This window comes from Wolffia australiana, chromosome 19 (genome assembly GCF_029677425.1).
Source record: "Wolffia australiana isolate 7733 chromosome 19, ASM2967742v1".
Taxonomy (NCBI): domain Eukaryota; kingdom Viridiplantae; phylum Streptophyta; class Magnoliopsida; order Alismatales; family Araceae; genus Wolffia; species Wolffia australiana.
Genome location: NC_135853.1, coordinates 1,523,761 through 1,539,984, shown reverse-complemented (window position 1 = coordinate 1,539,984; position 16,224 = coordinate 1,523,761). Strand labels below are relative to the sequence as shown.

Below are 16,224 nucleotides of genomic sequence, written 5' to 3'. Positions count from 1 at the left end.
GACTAAATGTAACAAGTGAATTGGTGGAATATGAAACTGATTAACAACTTTATTTTATGTGTTTCCCCTCTCTCTTTATCTCTCCTTCGTTTCTTTATCTTCTTGAATCATTCACAATTTCTCTCATGGTAACAAAGCCACTTAGATGTGATGTTTGAGTAATTATGGTCACAAAATCTCCTAATCAAGTAACATGGCCAGGGAAAGTCCCAGTGATTTTTCCATCCAAACTTTGATAACCACAAAAGGCATGCTATTTTTATAGTAATTGCACATATTTATGTGCTTATTTTCATTAAAATGGTCATAATGCATGTTATTAAATCTTAAAATGAATTATTAAATTTTTAGAACAAATTTATGAATTTTCTTAGTCGATTGTATTTTGCCAGAACTTTTAGAAATTCATTCGATCAACAAAATAATTTTACAAGTCAGAAACTATATTCTTTGTTTATCCAAATATTTTTAGGGTTATATTATATTATTGAAATAAATCTGATTTCCCAAATTTTCAGCTATTTCTAAAGAATTTTTTAACCTTAAATTCATAAAGAAAATAATTTTATGCCACAATATATTTTAAATATTTATTAAAATATCTTTAAGGGTTTTTGATGTTTGATAAACTAGAAATTAGGGTAAAATATGTCGTTCATGATTCTGGTTTGGACAAAAATATTTATAATTTCCCTGCGAGCATAGTGTGAGTAAGGGTAGAATCTACATGGCGCAAGTATTGAAAAACCAATTTTAAAATTTAATTTTTACTTATTTCAGAATTAATTTTGATTTAAAGAAAGAAAACTAGGGATATTTAATTCCAAATAATTAGTAATCCTATTCAACCTAAATTATTCAGATTTATATAATAATTTTGAGAATGTTATCATAATATTATTGAAGTACCTTAGCCGACCTTTTGGGAGCATTGGATAATGGTTGACGATGATGGATGGTGAGTGGAGTGAATGGATGGAAGAGATATCTCACTGGTTGTGATGCAGATAGTGGCAGATACGCGTTGACAAGCAACGGAACAGGGGAAGATGATAATGATTTTACCCTTGCAGGAGCGACAGAGATGGAGACAGATATGCATTGATGAGCATTGGAGTTGGAGGTGGCATGCATGATAGTGAAACCTAGGCTATTGGTGATGATAACCTAGGAAAAAGAAGGAAGACGTGAGTTGGAAAAAAATGAAGATCATATTAACATCGTTGTCACATGCCCACAGGTCGAGTGGTCCTTTTTCTTGACATATCTTGATCTGAACATCACTTCTTCAATCCTTTGCTCTTGTAATACAATAAATAACCCAAAAAATATTTTTAATGAGCAGATCACTTCGCTAATCATAATTTGCAACAAAATCCAAGGGTGACATTTTAACAAGGATAGTGTGTTCTATTTATAGATCCAAGATGGTGCATGGATAGAGGAGGGATAGATGGAACTACACTCAAATTTTCAACCTGAAAACTCCAGAATCGTTAGCTATCATCATTTGTATTTGGAGCAACTTGAGCCATCGTAGCCATCCAATGTTTCCTCTACTTCAATTTTCTCTCTGATTTGTATGTCGGCTTGCCTCATACATTTCTAGGAAAATAAAATTTACATTAGTTCATAAAAATATTTAAATAAATTCAATTTTATATTTTCTGAATTATACGATTATTTTCTTTATGCAGTCAACTTGAGCAAATTCATTAAAAAACTAGAAATTCTAGAAAAATCAAAATGCCATTCAAAAAATATAATAAACCCATTAAATTTTTTTCAAAATCTAAATAAATATTTTCTGAATTGTAAATTGTTTTATAAGTGAAATTAATGTCATAAAATTATATTGAAATCAAGAAATAGAGGAAATGTATCCGAAAAGCTTAATAAATCATTTTAACTATTAATTATAACATACACTTAGGGTCATTTGAACAAGAATGAGCATATAAAATGCCCGAAGTTATCACTAAAATAGCATGATACTTATGATTATCAATGGGATTCATTCGGTTCACTCCATTATGCCACGTGTTGCTAACCGATTTATTTGGATTGCGGCTAAGGATTACAATCATGCAATCATTTGTTACAGCCAATGATTGGCATTATTGAATCCTTAGCATTAGCCAATTATTGTTGCTGCTGATGACTAAAATATGTCCTTCATTGTATTTTTTATTAATACTTTCAACCTCAAAAAATGTATAACCAGTATAAAAAATATGCCCTTTTCTTGATAGACGCATTCTAACTTGCAGAACACGTCACGCAGAGGAATATTACATTAATATTTGGAAAAATTCTTTTTATTTTTTTTCCTTTTCATGTATACTTGGCGTCGCGAAATAGGACGCATTTTAAAAGCCAGTCATGAGGACTATTTTGCATAAAACTTGGGGACACATGTCTACCTATGAAACAATGCTTGGATTTAAATGGAAATTATTAAAAAACAAAAAGAGGACATGGGTCAGCAGAAAAATGGTGCATTTGTTTAACATGGACTATGATGAGGAATATTTGGAAAATCTGATGATTTTGTGCCATGTGGGTGATCTGCAATGAGGAGAGAGAAAATAAAAATGATCATGATTTCTTGCATTTTAAATGATGATATTGAACAATCCATAAGGACTTTCTCACCAAAATGATGAGTGTAGTTCCATATTTACCCCCCTCTATCCTTCCAATATCCAGGATCTATAAAGAGACACCCCATCTTTGTAAAAAAAGGCACCCTTAGATTGTGTTTCTAATTGCAACTAGAAGTGTATGCTCATTTAAAACTCATTTGGATCCACTTTCATGCCCTTTAAAATGATGAAGTAGGTTCAATGTGCCAGAGATTGCATGAATATGTCTAGATCTGTAGATTTGAGTGACTCAACATGTCTCATTCCAGAAACTAAGTAATCACACATTTAATTCGTGCACAAGTGATTTGATCAATTGATTTGAATGTCATTATGATACCATCCATAGCCTTCTTTTGCATGACTCATGTTAGTTTCATCCAAATCAAGGCGATAGAGTCCAACAGTGAGTGCCAAAATGACATCAAAATCATCCAAAACAGCGTGCAAAAAATTCCTTTGTCCTTGTTATGGACATCCCCATAAGGGAATGCAGCTTCAATCCATTGAGATTGTCTAGATCTCAGGACAGTCACAGTCTCAAGTGCCAAGTGAAAGTCCTCTAAAAAATCACAATTAACTATATGTGGGGTGAGCGTCACTCTCGCCTTACAATTACACTTAAGTCATGAATAAAGAAACTAGAGATGTCTCCTCCACAGTACCACAGAGCTCCTAACAACCACCCTCATTGTCCTGACCCAGGCTAATTTTCTCAGCCTCGGTGACAACCTACCTGCGCTAGTATAAGGCCCAATCTTCCCTAGTTGACCCTTGGTCAACACACTAACTTCTTAGGTTCACCAAGTTCAGTCCAAATATATTTCCTTATTAAGTCGATCAAAAAAAACTAGACTATCAACTTCAAAGTGGCATAATGATAAGTCACTAACTATCAAATTCAGGTTGATATTATCTAATGTAATATGGATCAAATACAGAATCTTAATAATCAAATTCAATCAAATCAGAATCGTAGAATGAAATCTGGTGGAAATTAAAATTCAATTCAATACTACAAGTCAAAGCCAATAGGATCAGAGGGGTCAAATAAAATCTAATAACAATCTCGACTTACTTCAATTGTCTTAATCGTATTCAATCAGTTCTAAATGCTCAAAAGTAATTGATCAAGTCAAAATCAAGTCAATTTTACTGATTGATTAAATTTAGACCACGATGTGATCAAGTCAAACAAGATATACTGGATGTGATCAGTTATGACAAAATCAATGATAACATCAAATATGATCAATTGAAATCGATCATTAGAATCAAATGTGATCAACTTAGAATAATGGATATAGTCGATTTCGATTTACTTAATAGGAGAAAATTAATGTTGGTCGATTCCAATCAAGGTTATGATTGAATGTACTGATAAATTAATCAGAAGCGAGCAATTCAAAATTAGCCGAATGAGATGAAGTATTATCAAATCAATGATAGAAACAAATGTGATCAATTTTCAATTGAATTTATGATTGAACTAAATTAACAAATATAATCAGAATCAGTTGTGATATTAACAAATATAATTTGATTCAATATTAACAAATATAATCAGTATGGTCACAACAAGATTAATTGATTTTTTCTGAAATGATCAAATACAATTAAAAGGTAATATCGAATCAAATTATCTGTTATTATCAAATTAGATGGATAAACTGAATTGATCAAGTCAAAAAATATGAAATGGATAAGATGAATGATTAACGACAGACTGATTATCACAAAGTCAATTTAAAAAGAATGGATTACATAGTAGATAACCAATGATTAAATCTGAATAATCAGCTCAGTCTTCAAGATCTTGAATCAAGAATTTAAGAATCAAACTAGGAAAATAAATTTCAACTTTCAATTAGAAGGTTTCAGGCATCAAAATATAAAAGGCAATTTCAAATTTCTGATTAGTAATCCAAAAGGAATTCAAATATCCAATTATGAATTACAGATTAAAGAATCAAGAATCGAATTAGAATTGTCAATTTCAGATTTCAGAATAGTAAACTCAGATTTGAATATTCAATTATGAGTGATGACTAATCTGAATGTCTAATATCCAAATTTTGACTTAGGATACAGAACTCAGAATGAAACTATTATTACATTCACAAAAAGATTATTTGTATTGAACCAATTAACCAATTCCTCAGGAATTAGGAATTGAAAATCTCAAGAACAGTTATTCTGAAACAATCTCACCAATCTTTATGAATGCAGATCCAAGGAGTGAATGCTGAATCAATCAACCCCAAAGCCCCAATTTCTTTGAAGCTTGATGCTCTCAATCAAGAACAGATCTCAGATCCCAAGGTGAGGATTGAAAATTTAGGAGAGAGAGTGGACGCCCAAAAAGTAAAGTATCTTCTTCAAAAATGTGCTTTTATAGTACCTTTACCGTAATAGGCTGAAAAATGTATTGTGTTGGTTTCTTTTTCTTTAATATCAAAAAAGTAAATTAGGAGGAATGGTTAAAGCCCCTCTATTAAAATTCTTGAGGTATTGGGTTCAACACCCAAACAATCCTACATTATATTTAATATTTTTAAACCAATTTTATATTGAGAAAAAATTATTATTATTTATAAAATCAAATAATGATACTATTTTAACTACTTTAGTAACCTGCATCAAAAAGGATTAATTACTCCTTAAATTCAAAATGTTGATAAACCATTAAAACTTACCTGATCAAAGTTTTCTTCTCATGAAGATCCAACAGGTTGGCCAGGCACCACCTAGCATAAATTGGGTAGAACCAGTTTAAAGTGAGCCCACTTATGTTCAAATGTGGGCTTATGTGGTGTGGACACGTAGGTGTCATATATGATGTAATGGGTGACACCTAAGCACCCAACATATGTGACATGTTCCAACTAGGAGCCGACCTACATGGAAGGTGCCACCTAGGAGCCATGCCTACGTGTTAAGGCCCCCACGCCCTTGTGGCAGGTACCTTTATGGCGTGCCTACATGGCAGGTCCATGTAAGTAAGCAAGATCATGTGTTTGGTGCCACCTCAGAGCCCACCTATTTGGTAATGTCACATAGGCGCCATCGTCTATGTGGTGTTACCACGTAGGCATAATGGCCTATAAGGAAGGCCGCATATGCAGCATAGCTAATGTGGCAAGGCCAAGTTAAGGCCGAGTTGACCACCTATGGGCGAAAAATAAAATCATTTATTTGCACCCTATGGGATTCAAACCCACGACTGGCATGTGTTAATTATTTTCAGTATAATATTATTTAGCGTTTTAAGTAACTTTATAATATATATATAATTTCCCTACCAACTAAATGATAAAAAAAATTTGGAAATATAGATTTCTCATTATTTGAGTCGAATAGTTTAAATTTAAAATAATTTCATGTCAAATAAATTCTACAAAAATAAGACAAATATTTATTTTATTTTGTTGATCTAAATTAATTAAAATTTATTTTATTTGACATTAATAAAGTTTGTGAAATTTTAATGCATGTATACATTTAAAATTATTGAACGAAATATTTTAAGACTTATATAAATAAATTTAATAGAAATCTTAAAGTCATTTTAAATTTTTAAATGGTTGGTTCTTAATGTATTTATCATGATTTTCATATTATAAATTTAGTGATAAACTGACATGAATAAATTTTGATTTTATTATATTTAAACTACGTAATATTTTATTGTGGGATGTCGGATGGAGGGGTAAAAAACCTAGAAGAATCTAGGTGGACTTAATGTAGGATCCATAGAGTATGATTGATCAATAGGGAGTGATATTGGGCTGAGGATTTTGACTATGAATGATAGTCAAGATACACTCACATCTTTACAATAAACGGGAGGCATACAAAATGTCCATATGTCCTTGATGAAGAATTATGTAATATGAAATATTACATACTGCTTGCGATGATGCTCGTGACAGAAAATTAAACCCCTCAATTAAAATTGAGCCTTATCGCAATAGTAGCGAACTCAATCATGGTAGGAACTTGCCTGATCTTAGAATCCAAATCTCTTTGAGTTGGGTTGGAGAAGCATACTACAAGCCCACTTATATGGGAGGACGGACTAAGTACTTATGTATGACACAAGGCCAGGGTAGAGGAACTATGTAAGTGGGAGCATACTCCACGGCTGCATATAAATCTATTCTTATTAAGTAATGAAGGTTTGGGTCAGACCAAACTCTATGGTTGGTGGAGTGTACTCAAAGTTGCATTAGTGCTGGCTACCAAAATATGAACAGATATGGGGTGCTCATCAATGTATTATGATTGGTGGAGCATACTATGTTATATTATCATGGTTGAGACTCTGACCCCTGCTAGGAGAATAATGGTTTCACCAATTCCATACACATGAGATTTGTATGAAATGATAAATTTTAGTGGGAGTCTTATTAATGAAGGGAACATCTTCTAAAAATTCCAACCTCTTAACTAACCATATATTCTAGAAAAAATCGTCAACAAGTAGCCAACTTAATTGCATTTTGTGTGCAACCCATGTCAATAACTTATGACGTGCTCAAGAACTCGACGATAGTCTTCAAGTATACAAAATTAGCTTATGTCCCTACAAATGTGGAACCCACATTAGATTTCACTGATAGTATATAAGTAAAGAGTTATAAGTGCAGAGTTCTTTTTGATATGGTTCAATGTTAGGCCCCCTTAATGAGGTAGTAGTCATCTAGGTCAAGTGAAGACATAAACATAAGGCCATAATACAAGATATGTTACTTATTTGTTGACGGACCTACTGCATATGATGATATGATGAAGATGATTGAATTGACTACAAAGTGAGATATGCCCAAAATTTATTGTTGACCTCCTCATTCAATTCCTTTATGACACATATTTAACTTGCTCAAGAATGTCAAGGGTAAACCTCAGAAGGGAAAATCCCGAAACCCTTCGTGGTTTGACTAACAAGAAGGTAATCCATGTCCTTAACAAGGACAAGAATGAAGCACGTTAAGTTAGTTCTATCACAAAAGATATATGTAACAACTAATATTGACACAATGGTCTGAAAGTTCAGAGGTAGAGAAACTTGCACTACCTCATTAACGTAGCTCTAAGAAATTTGTGATATGGAGATATTTAAATTTCTAAAAAGTATAATAAATTTGAAAAAAAACAAAATGAAGTTGAGGCAAGGAAATAATGTAAGATTTATGATGATCACTAAATGGATAGTGAACACAAGCATCACATAGGAGATATGGTATCTTTAGAACATGATTATGCTCCTAACACAATAAAAAACATCACATCTGACCCGATGTGCCGATGACCGTGTGGATACTTCTAGAGGCTGCACACATGAGCAGCTCCACATGACTCGTTCGAGGATCCAAGAAATCATGGATGTGATCTGTGCACAGGTTCCTCATTTCATGCTTTATTGATGTCGTACGATTTCACTTAAGTCTTCTGCCGCGGATCATTTCAATTTCTTCATCCATATCAAGGGTTGTAGAACCCAATAGTGAGAACAAGGATTCTAAAGATGTAGGAATATTTGATGTGTCAGAGTTCATGTGGATATGTTTAGAGGCTACACACTTGAACCGCTCAAACATATCTCCCTCAAGCAATCGAGAAATCATGGATTCAATTTGTGCACAAGTGACTTGATCATATTTTTCGTCCCTTTATAATATAATCATGTAAGCTCCATCCCAATCAAGGTCATAGAACCCAACAACACAGGCATGTAAACTATCAAAGAAATATTTACCTTCAGTTTGGTAATGGTACAGGTTTAAAATCAATTGTCTTTGCAAACAATTACTACTTATGATCAAAATATTTTTCCTAAAAATTATGAATATGCTTCATAAATTGCTAAAAACATTCAACATTCTAATGAAGCATAAGATAAGTATTTATAACGACATTTATGTTAAATTTCATGTTTTTTATTATCTTGTAAGGAACGACAAACCCAATCAAATATTTCCCCAAGGATCAACTAAGTCATGAATTATTACATGGATTCCCTTGCATCCATTCCTGAATCATATCACACAGAACAGGCCTCGCCTAATACATGGCATACAAAACTTAGACACCACAATTTGTAACTCTACAAAACAGTAAAAAATTTTTTTATCTTCTTGTTACTGAATTCAATGAATGATATAAGAATGAGTCATGTATCATTTCAAAGAGTAAGAAACCCACCCTTCTCACCTACTTTATTTTTTAATGAATTTCATAAATGAGCGGAGTATTAGTTTATTAACACATAAAATTTCAATCAGATTAGGTAGGATAGTAATAATATTTCACTTGTACCTTAAAACTCTAGGAACTTTACTTAGGGTGTCTTTTCGAAACACTCCAGAACAAAATGTAAATCTAGAAAGAAAATATAGACAAATTATAGAGACACTACTTGCTTTTGCTCATCAGGCTAATGTCCCAAGAATATTTGATATGAAACTGTAAAAACTTCTTCCAACCTTGTAAATAGAATGACAACACATATCCTCAATATAAATCACCATATGGTTTATTACTTAAAATTTGACCTGAATAACCCTTTTTGAATGCATCTGGTGGTTTATGTTACCCATATTTGAGACATTATGCAGCTCATAAGCTAGATGCCAGATTTGGAAGATGTGGTTTACAGGCATTATAGTGATGTATCTTGAATACATGTGTCCCTTTCAGCACACAAGTAAATATTATGTCTAACAGTATGTTGTAGCGGATAGATATATGTTTCATTTGTCATTTTAAAAACCTGATGAAAATTCAGGCTTACTTGGTCCTCACTTGGATGTTATAACCAAAAATGCTCCACGAATTTCTCCCAAATAGGAACTCTAAATAATTCTCTGGACGGATATGAAATTGAAAAGTAATTTACCAATGATAATAGTCTAGTAAATTTTATCAATACTCTTGATATTCTACCATCTACAACGGATCAATATTTATCAAAATAGTAATCTAGCAACGATGAAAAACAATAAGAGATGATTTTAATCCCCAATCAGTTTCGGCCAAATCAGGTGAAATTCCGCCTGATATTTTTAAATACATGAGTTTGATCCACATACTAGGGTATTGTTCTTAAAACACAAAAAGTTCAAGATGTTTATCTACAAGAAGTTAATGATATTGGTAAATACCAAAATGAGAATGGAAAATCCTCAAAAAAATCAAAAATATTGACTTATTCAATCATTAAGCATCAACTGCCACTACATCATACAACAACCCTGTCCAATACTGAATAACCTACTTCATTTACCATCGCATCCAAAATTAAAATTGGATACAAGCCAAGTGCATCAAATTTTATGCTTTAATACAGAATGAAACATGGACATTATGTCTAAGAAATCATAAATTCAATGTGCTTGGATATAAGTGGGTCTATAAATTCAAATTCAAACCCACTTATAAGATTGAAAAGTACAAAGGCAGATTAGTTACAAAAAGGTAAAACCAAAAGGCAGTACTTTATTTTACATAAAATTGTACTCCGGTAATGAAACATATGACTATAAGATTATTATTGTCTACTACCAGTACTAATAATTGGAAAATTCATCAATGAGGTGTTTCCGATGCCTTTTACATGGGGAATTTTATGAAACAACATACATGGAATAGATTTTAGGCTTCAAAATTTTGAATTTCCCCCATCATGTTTGTCACCTGAAGAAAGTGATTTATGGTTTGAAACAGGTGCCTTGATCCCAGTTCAATAAGGTTACTACATGCCTTCAAACTCTTCATTTTTTAGGATAAAAAACTAACGTTCTTATTTTTTCTATTCTGAATTACATTGATGATATTTTTAATATTTTTCTCAGTTATTGTGATACTGAAATTTTGGTACACAATTTAAATGATAAATTTCAAACTAAAGATCTCAGCCTTGCTCATTGCTTTTTGGTATTACACTTGTTCCACATGAACAAGGATATATTTTATCCCATTCGAGAAACATTTCTTGATTACTCCACCACCACTTAAGCTTGTATAACAGTAAATCCTCATCCCCCCATGCTCTTTATCAACCTCCATCAGCAATAATCATGTACACCATGAAAGACATTATAGCAAAATTATATGATTGCTTCAATATATTGCCCTCCCTAGATCAGACATTGCATTTTATTTTAATAAAGCCTGTTACTGATTAAAAATCACTGAAATGTTTAATTCATTATCTGAAAAGATATTTTCTTTATGGTTTACTTTATCCATAAGTCCAATGTAACTATCAATGAGTTTAGCTTTGCAGATTGGGGAGAAGATCCCCGATAGGAGGTCAACATGATCCTTCTTAATATTTATTATAGAGAATGTATTATCATGGTGTTCTAAGAAACAACCCAGGATTCAATCACTTGTCAAACAAATTTAAATCCAAGCTGATAATATCAAAAAAAATTATTTGACGGTAAATCCAGTCTTCCATGCAAGGACAAAAATAAGTTCCAGAATAAGTTCCAGCCAAGAATATACACATCAAATTCACCAATACTAAAGGGTAGTTCATGTATATCCTCAAAAGATCTTTCCTGACAGTATGTTTTGTTCAGATGAGGACAAGCTCAATGTCATATTTACTTATTAAGCTTTAAGGGAATAGTGTGCATCCAGTCAGCAGAAGCACTGACTAATGGAACTTAACAGAAATATTAGACTAGTGATAAGAAAACACTTACCCTATACTCGTTAGGAGATCTCGTGCTCAAGATTCAATCTAGAATTAAATATAGAAAAATAGGATCAGATGCTGATAGGATGAGTGATAAACGTCCAGGATTAAATATAGAAATATGTTAGTTATAACTGGTAGGATTGAGTCATATAAAGTAACTGGTTGATAAGTTATAAATGTGAACCAACTTTAACAGTTTAATTTGTGGAATAAGATTTTATCACAAAGTGTAGATGATATTTGTGACATCTAAGTTTTGTTGGTCTTCAAAAATAAAAGAGTTAATAATAACTTAGCTTTACTCTGAAGATGAGAAGAACTTTATGAAATATTTCCCACAAAACCCCCTATGAAATATTTATTCACTTATTTTAAGTCCAGAATAAAGAGAAAAACATTTTGCGTTTACACATTATGAACATACCCTACTTCCTTAATAATGAATCTTGACTTCCAAGCCCGTCCAGCCCAGCAGCCCATCCTCCTCCTCGACATCATTCTTCTCAATATCCCCCCTCAAAAAAAGTGTGGATTCCCTCTATCCTAAGCTTGTGAAGAATCTTTAATTTTTTAAGTCTTACCAGTCCCTTGGTGAAGATGTCAGAACTTTGACTGATCAAATGTAGGGGGTCAAAATGACTCCAGCCTCTAGTCTTTCCTTTATGAAATATTGATCAACATCAAAATGGTATGCCCTTCATATTGAACTGGATCATGGGCCATGCTTATTGCTGATTCATCTTTGCCCCCAGATAAAAGGTCTCAAGATAATCTATACTATAAACTTGTGTAAATCCTTTAGATAGTAGTCTATCTTTGAATATTTCAACCTCTCCATTCGACTTATATTTGATAGAAAATAACCATGTACATCCTAAAATTTCTATCTTTTAGGTAAACTCACTATTTCCCATGTAGTATATCTCCTTAATGCATCTAATTTCTCAACCATAGCTCATTTCCACATTTGATCTTTTTCTGCTTCTCCCTCACTTCTAGTTTTCTTTTCTTCGCTATCTTTGTTGAAATAATCTTTGATAGGATATAAATTTCTTTGTTGAACCTAACCTTTTTACTTTTATTAAGGCAATAGGAAGGTTCAATTCTTCAGTCTTTCTTTCTGTTACACTATCTTCTTTGGGATTTTGGTTTTCAATAATAGATTCATCCATCTGATTCCCAAAGTCATTTTTTTCTTCTATTTGTGAAAAGCAAATGTGGGAAAAGAACTTGGAGAACTCTAAGGGACAGATACTCTAGTCGCCCTTGTGCAAATCTCAAATCCTCTTATAAGTAAGAAATTTGTCCATAGGGTTCGCCATTTTTAACCGAACTTGGGTAAAACCAGACCGAAATGATACATTCAGTTAGGAGCCACGGGTTTATCAAAAGTTTCGTATAGGGTTTGGTACCACGAGCAAATCGAATAAAAAAACCTGAACAAAACTGAGGGGGGAACATTAAACAATGGAGATGTTGGGATTCAAAGCTAGGACATCCACAAAAAGAAAGAGGAACTTATGCCAACTGTGCTGAATTATCTGTTTAGGAGATATTTAAATAAAACCTTTAATACATATACGCAAATAAAATAAATACACAAATATGAAATAACACAAATACACAATTACGCAAATAACATAAACACGTAAATACACAAATAACATAAATTTGCAAATACGCAAATAACATAAATACACAAATAACATAAATTTGTGAATAAGCAAATAACGTAAATACACAAATAACAAAAATGTATGAATACATAAATACGCAAATACATAAACACTTAAATACTTTAGTACACAAACACTTAAATAGTTAGATATTTAAATACCTAAATATCTAATTTCACAAGAATCCAACATATTTAAGTATGTAAATACATAAATGTATAACAATACAACTTCAAATATATATATAAGTATGTAAAAATATGCAGATGCACAGCTTTATCTTTGCTTATGTAGTGAATCCATAAAAAAATGGAATCTTTACTTATTACAGTTGTTTGTTTGATTCTTTTAATTAATTTTTTCACCCAAATTTTGAATTTGATGTTTAAACTTTCAGTATATTTTTAAGATACATGGAACCAAACTTATAGGTGTTACCAAACCAGAACCAATCTTTGACCAAACAGAGACCATACCAAACTGCCATTCCCTACTTGCCCAGTGTGTGAAATAGAGTCCTTGGATGATTTTAGTAAGTCCAATCCTCCTGTTGGATTCCTTGTTCGCCAAGAATGATTCATCTGATGGATGTTGACCTTGCTGACTTACCCTATGGGAGGGAATTCTCATCTTTTCCATTTGAGACAATTAGACATTAGGGTTAAATGTGTTAAGGGGCATTATGGTTAGTCCCTATTTTTGAGGTGCTTACTTGGCCTTCCAGGTCCTTGAACCATAGAGGGAGCCACATGCTTGCTGGAGTCATTCCATAGACACCAGATAAGATCAAAGGAGCTAAGGTGACCTATTCCGCCATCATGGCACCTACAGGTGTGCTCCAATGTTCAACATCATCATCAAAGTGTATATCATAATGAGGTAAGTTAGTTAATTTCTGAACAGAAATGAGATTAAGTAGCTAAATTCTCCCACTCTCCTTCCCTTTCTCCTCTCTCTCTCTCTCTCTCTCTCTCTCTCTCTCTCTCTCTCTCTCTCTCTCTCTCTCTCTCTCTCTCTCTCTCTCTCTCTCTCTCTCTCTCTCTCTCTCTCTCTCTCTCTTCCCCTTCCCCATTCTGTCTCTCCCAGTTTCCAGCGTTTGGTTATTTTTAAGCCTACTCTCTGGGCATTTAATTAACCCCAAATTCATGACTTCGCGGGCCCTGTGCGGCTCGACAAAGCTTCAATACGCCGACGATACCCATAAATAACTCACCGACGATAGGCCACAGCTTTTTCCATCCCTTTCTTGCTTGACGAACTTCCTGCTTGCATGCTTCAGACAACCCACAAGCCGGGGCGAGGCAACCGCGTTCACTCAAGCCCTCCGTGCATGCTAAGCTTGTTGTGCCGTAAAAACCCTCATAAAAACACAGTAAGTCAAAGCCAACACCCAACGTCCACTTATTCCAATTTTCCAGCTTTCTCATGTCAACAGAGAGAGAGAAAGAGAGAGTCCGTGATCAAAACGAGCTCGCCTGTTTCGTTAGTATGGACAGAAGCCCTTCGTTCTCTGGTCGCCATCGCTTTTTTTGCACCCAAGTCAAAGAAGATTCCGACTTCACGCGTGAAGTGAGTATCGAGGAAATATCCTTAAAACAGTCCAACGAAATACGGTACGTATGTGGAGGCAAAAACGACCAGAAATCAGCGGGCTTCTAGAGCGCTTTACCCCCCACCCATTTGGAGTCTTGGAGTCGTCGTCCGCAGTTTGGTGTCTTCCCTTCAAAGTAACCGTGTCAAACACTCTCTCTCTCTTTATCTACCCTATTTCTATCCCCATTCCTACGTGAGAAGAGATCGGAGAGCTATAAGAGGAACCCAGATGAAGAAAGATGGAGGGAGAGAGAGAATGAAGAAGAGAAGTAGAACGGAGGAGGAAGGAGGAGAAGAGCGAGTTCTGATGTTGTTTTCCGGCGTTCCGCGGAAGGGGGGGCGGTTGTTTGGGTGCAAGACGTGCAATCGGCAGTTCGCGTCTTTTCAGGCGTTGGGGGGACACCGGGCGAGCCACAGGAAGCCGCGCTTGCCGGGAGAGAAGATAGCCGCGCCGGGGAAGCCGAAGTTGCACGAGTGCCCCATCTGTGGGCTGGAATTCTCCATGGGCCAGGCCCTCGGCGGCCACATGCGACGCCACCGCGCCGCCGCCGAGTCCTTCGCGCGCCGCTGCGCGGAGATTGAGCGCGGCGGGGAGACCGGCTGCGGGGATTCGGTCTGCTTAGACCTCGACTTGAACACGTTTCCTTCGCCCAAGCAGCTCGACTTGCACCCCCTCAATCTCCGCCTCAGCCTCGGCCTCGTCGATTGCTTTCATTGATTCTGCTCCGTTCCCTTTCTTGGGACTGTTCTCTTCACGATTCTTTCATTTGCTGTGTACATGCCGTAGCGAATAGGTTGCACAGAGAGAAGTTTACGATTCGTTTTGCATGCCCACCTCTCCTTTTCTCTCTTCTTGGACAAGACGGAAGGAATGAAGTGTAGTTTAAGTTGTCAAATATGGCTCAGATTTTAAGATCGATGGCCGTGTCGGGTGCATGCAGAGAGAGAATAGACGAGAGATACGCCGATTTCGTTAATTTAAGTATTGTAGATTTAATGGTAATCCTTCATCTCTAACAGTACTTTTACTAAGCAAAGGAGATGCATGAAGAGGATGATCGACAGTTTTGTTCAAACAATAAACAGGTAGTGTTTTTTTTTTCTGGCATCTCTCTCTCTCCGTCAATTTCAGAGCATGTAATTCTGTTTTCCCTACGTCTCCCTCTATCTATCTAGCTCTCTAACTTCGTCTTCTCTCTACATCTCGATTTCTATCAATCTATCTCTACGTCTCTCTCGTTACCTTTTCTCCACCTTTGAGTCTTTCCTTGCCTCTTTTCATCGATCTGTCCCTCTATTACCTCTTTCTACATTCATCTGTGTCTACCTACTACCATCTCTCTTTCCATTGATCGGTCTCTCCGACATCAACGTAATCTATCCATCTATCTATTTATATATGTCTGTATCTCTCTCTCGTCACCTTCTTTCCTACATTTCAGCTTGTCAATCTCTCTACACATCACTGTTGCTTCCTTAGAATAAACAAAAGTTTCTTGATCTGATGCTCAATATATTGATTTCCTCCAATAATGTGGTTTTCCCAGACTCAAACTTATTGTTCAATTCCCACCACTAAGGTGCACAAACGTGGGCTGCA

At 34.7% G+C, this 16,224-nt stretch overlaps 1 protein-coding gene across 1 annotated transcript; it reads left to right on the top strand.

Annotated features, from left to right (window-relative positions):
- The first annotated feature begins 14,815 nt into the window (after window positions 1-14,815).
- LOC144715807 (uncharacterized) lies at window positions 14,816-15,452 on the top strand. Its single transcript, XM_078590811.1, has one exon. It carries the CDS (start codon window positions 14,854-14,856, stop codon window positions 15,340-15,342), a length of 489 nt encoding a protein of 162 aa, XP_078446937.1. The 5' UTR covers window positions 14,816-14,853; the 3' UTR covers window positions 15,343-15,452.
- The last annotated feature ends 772 nt before the right edge of the window (window positions 15,453-16,224 follow it).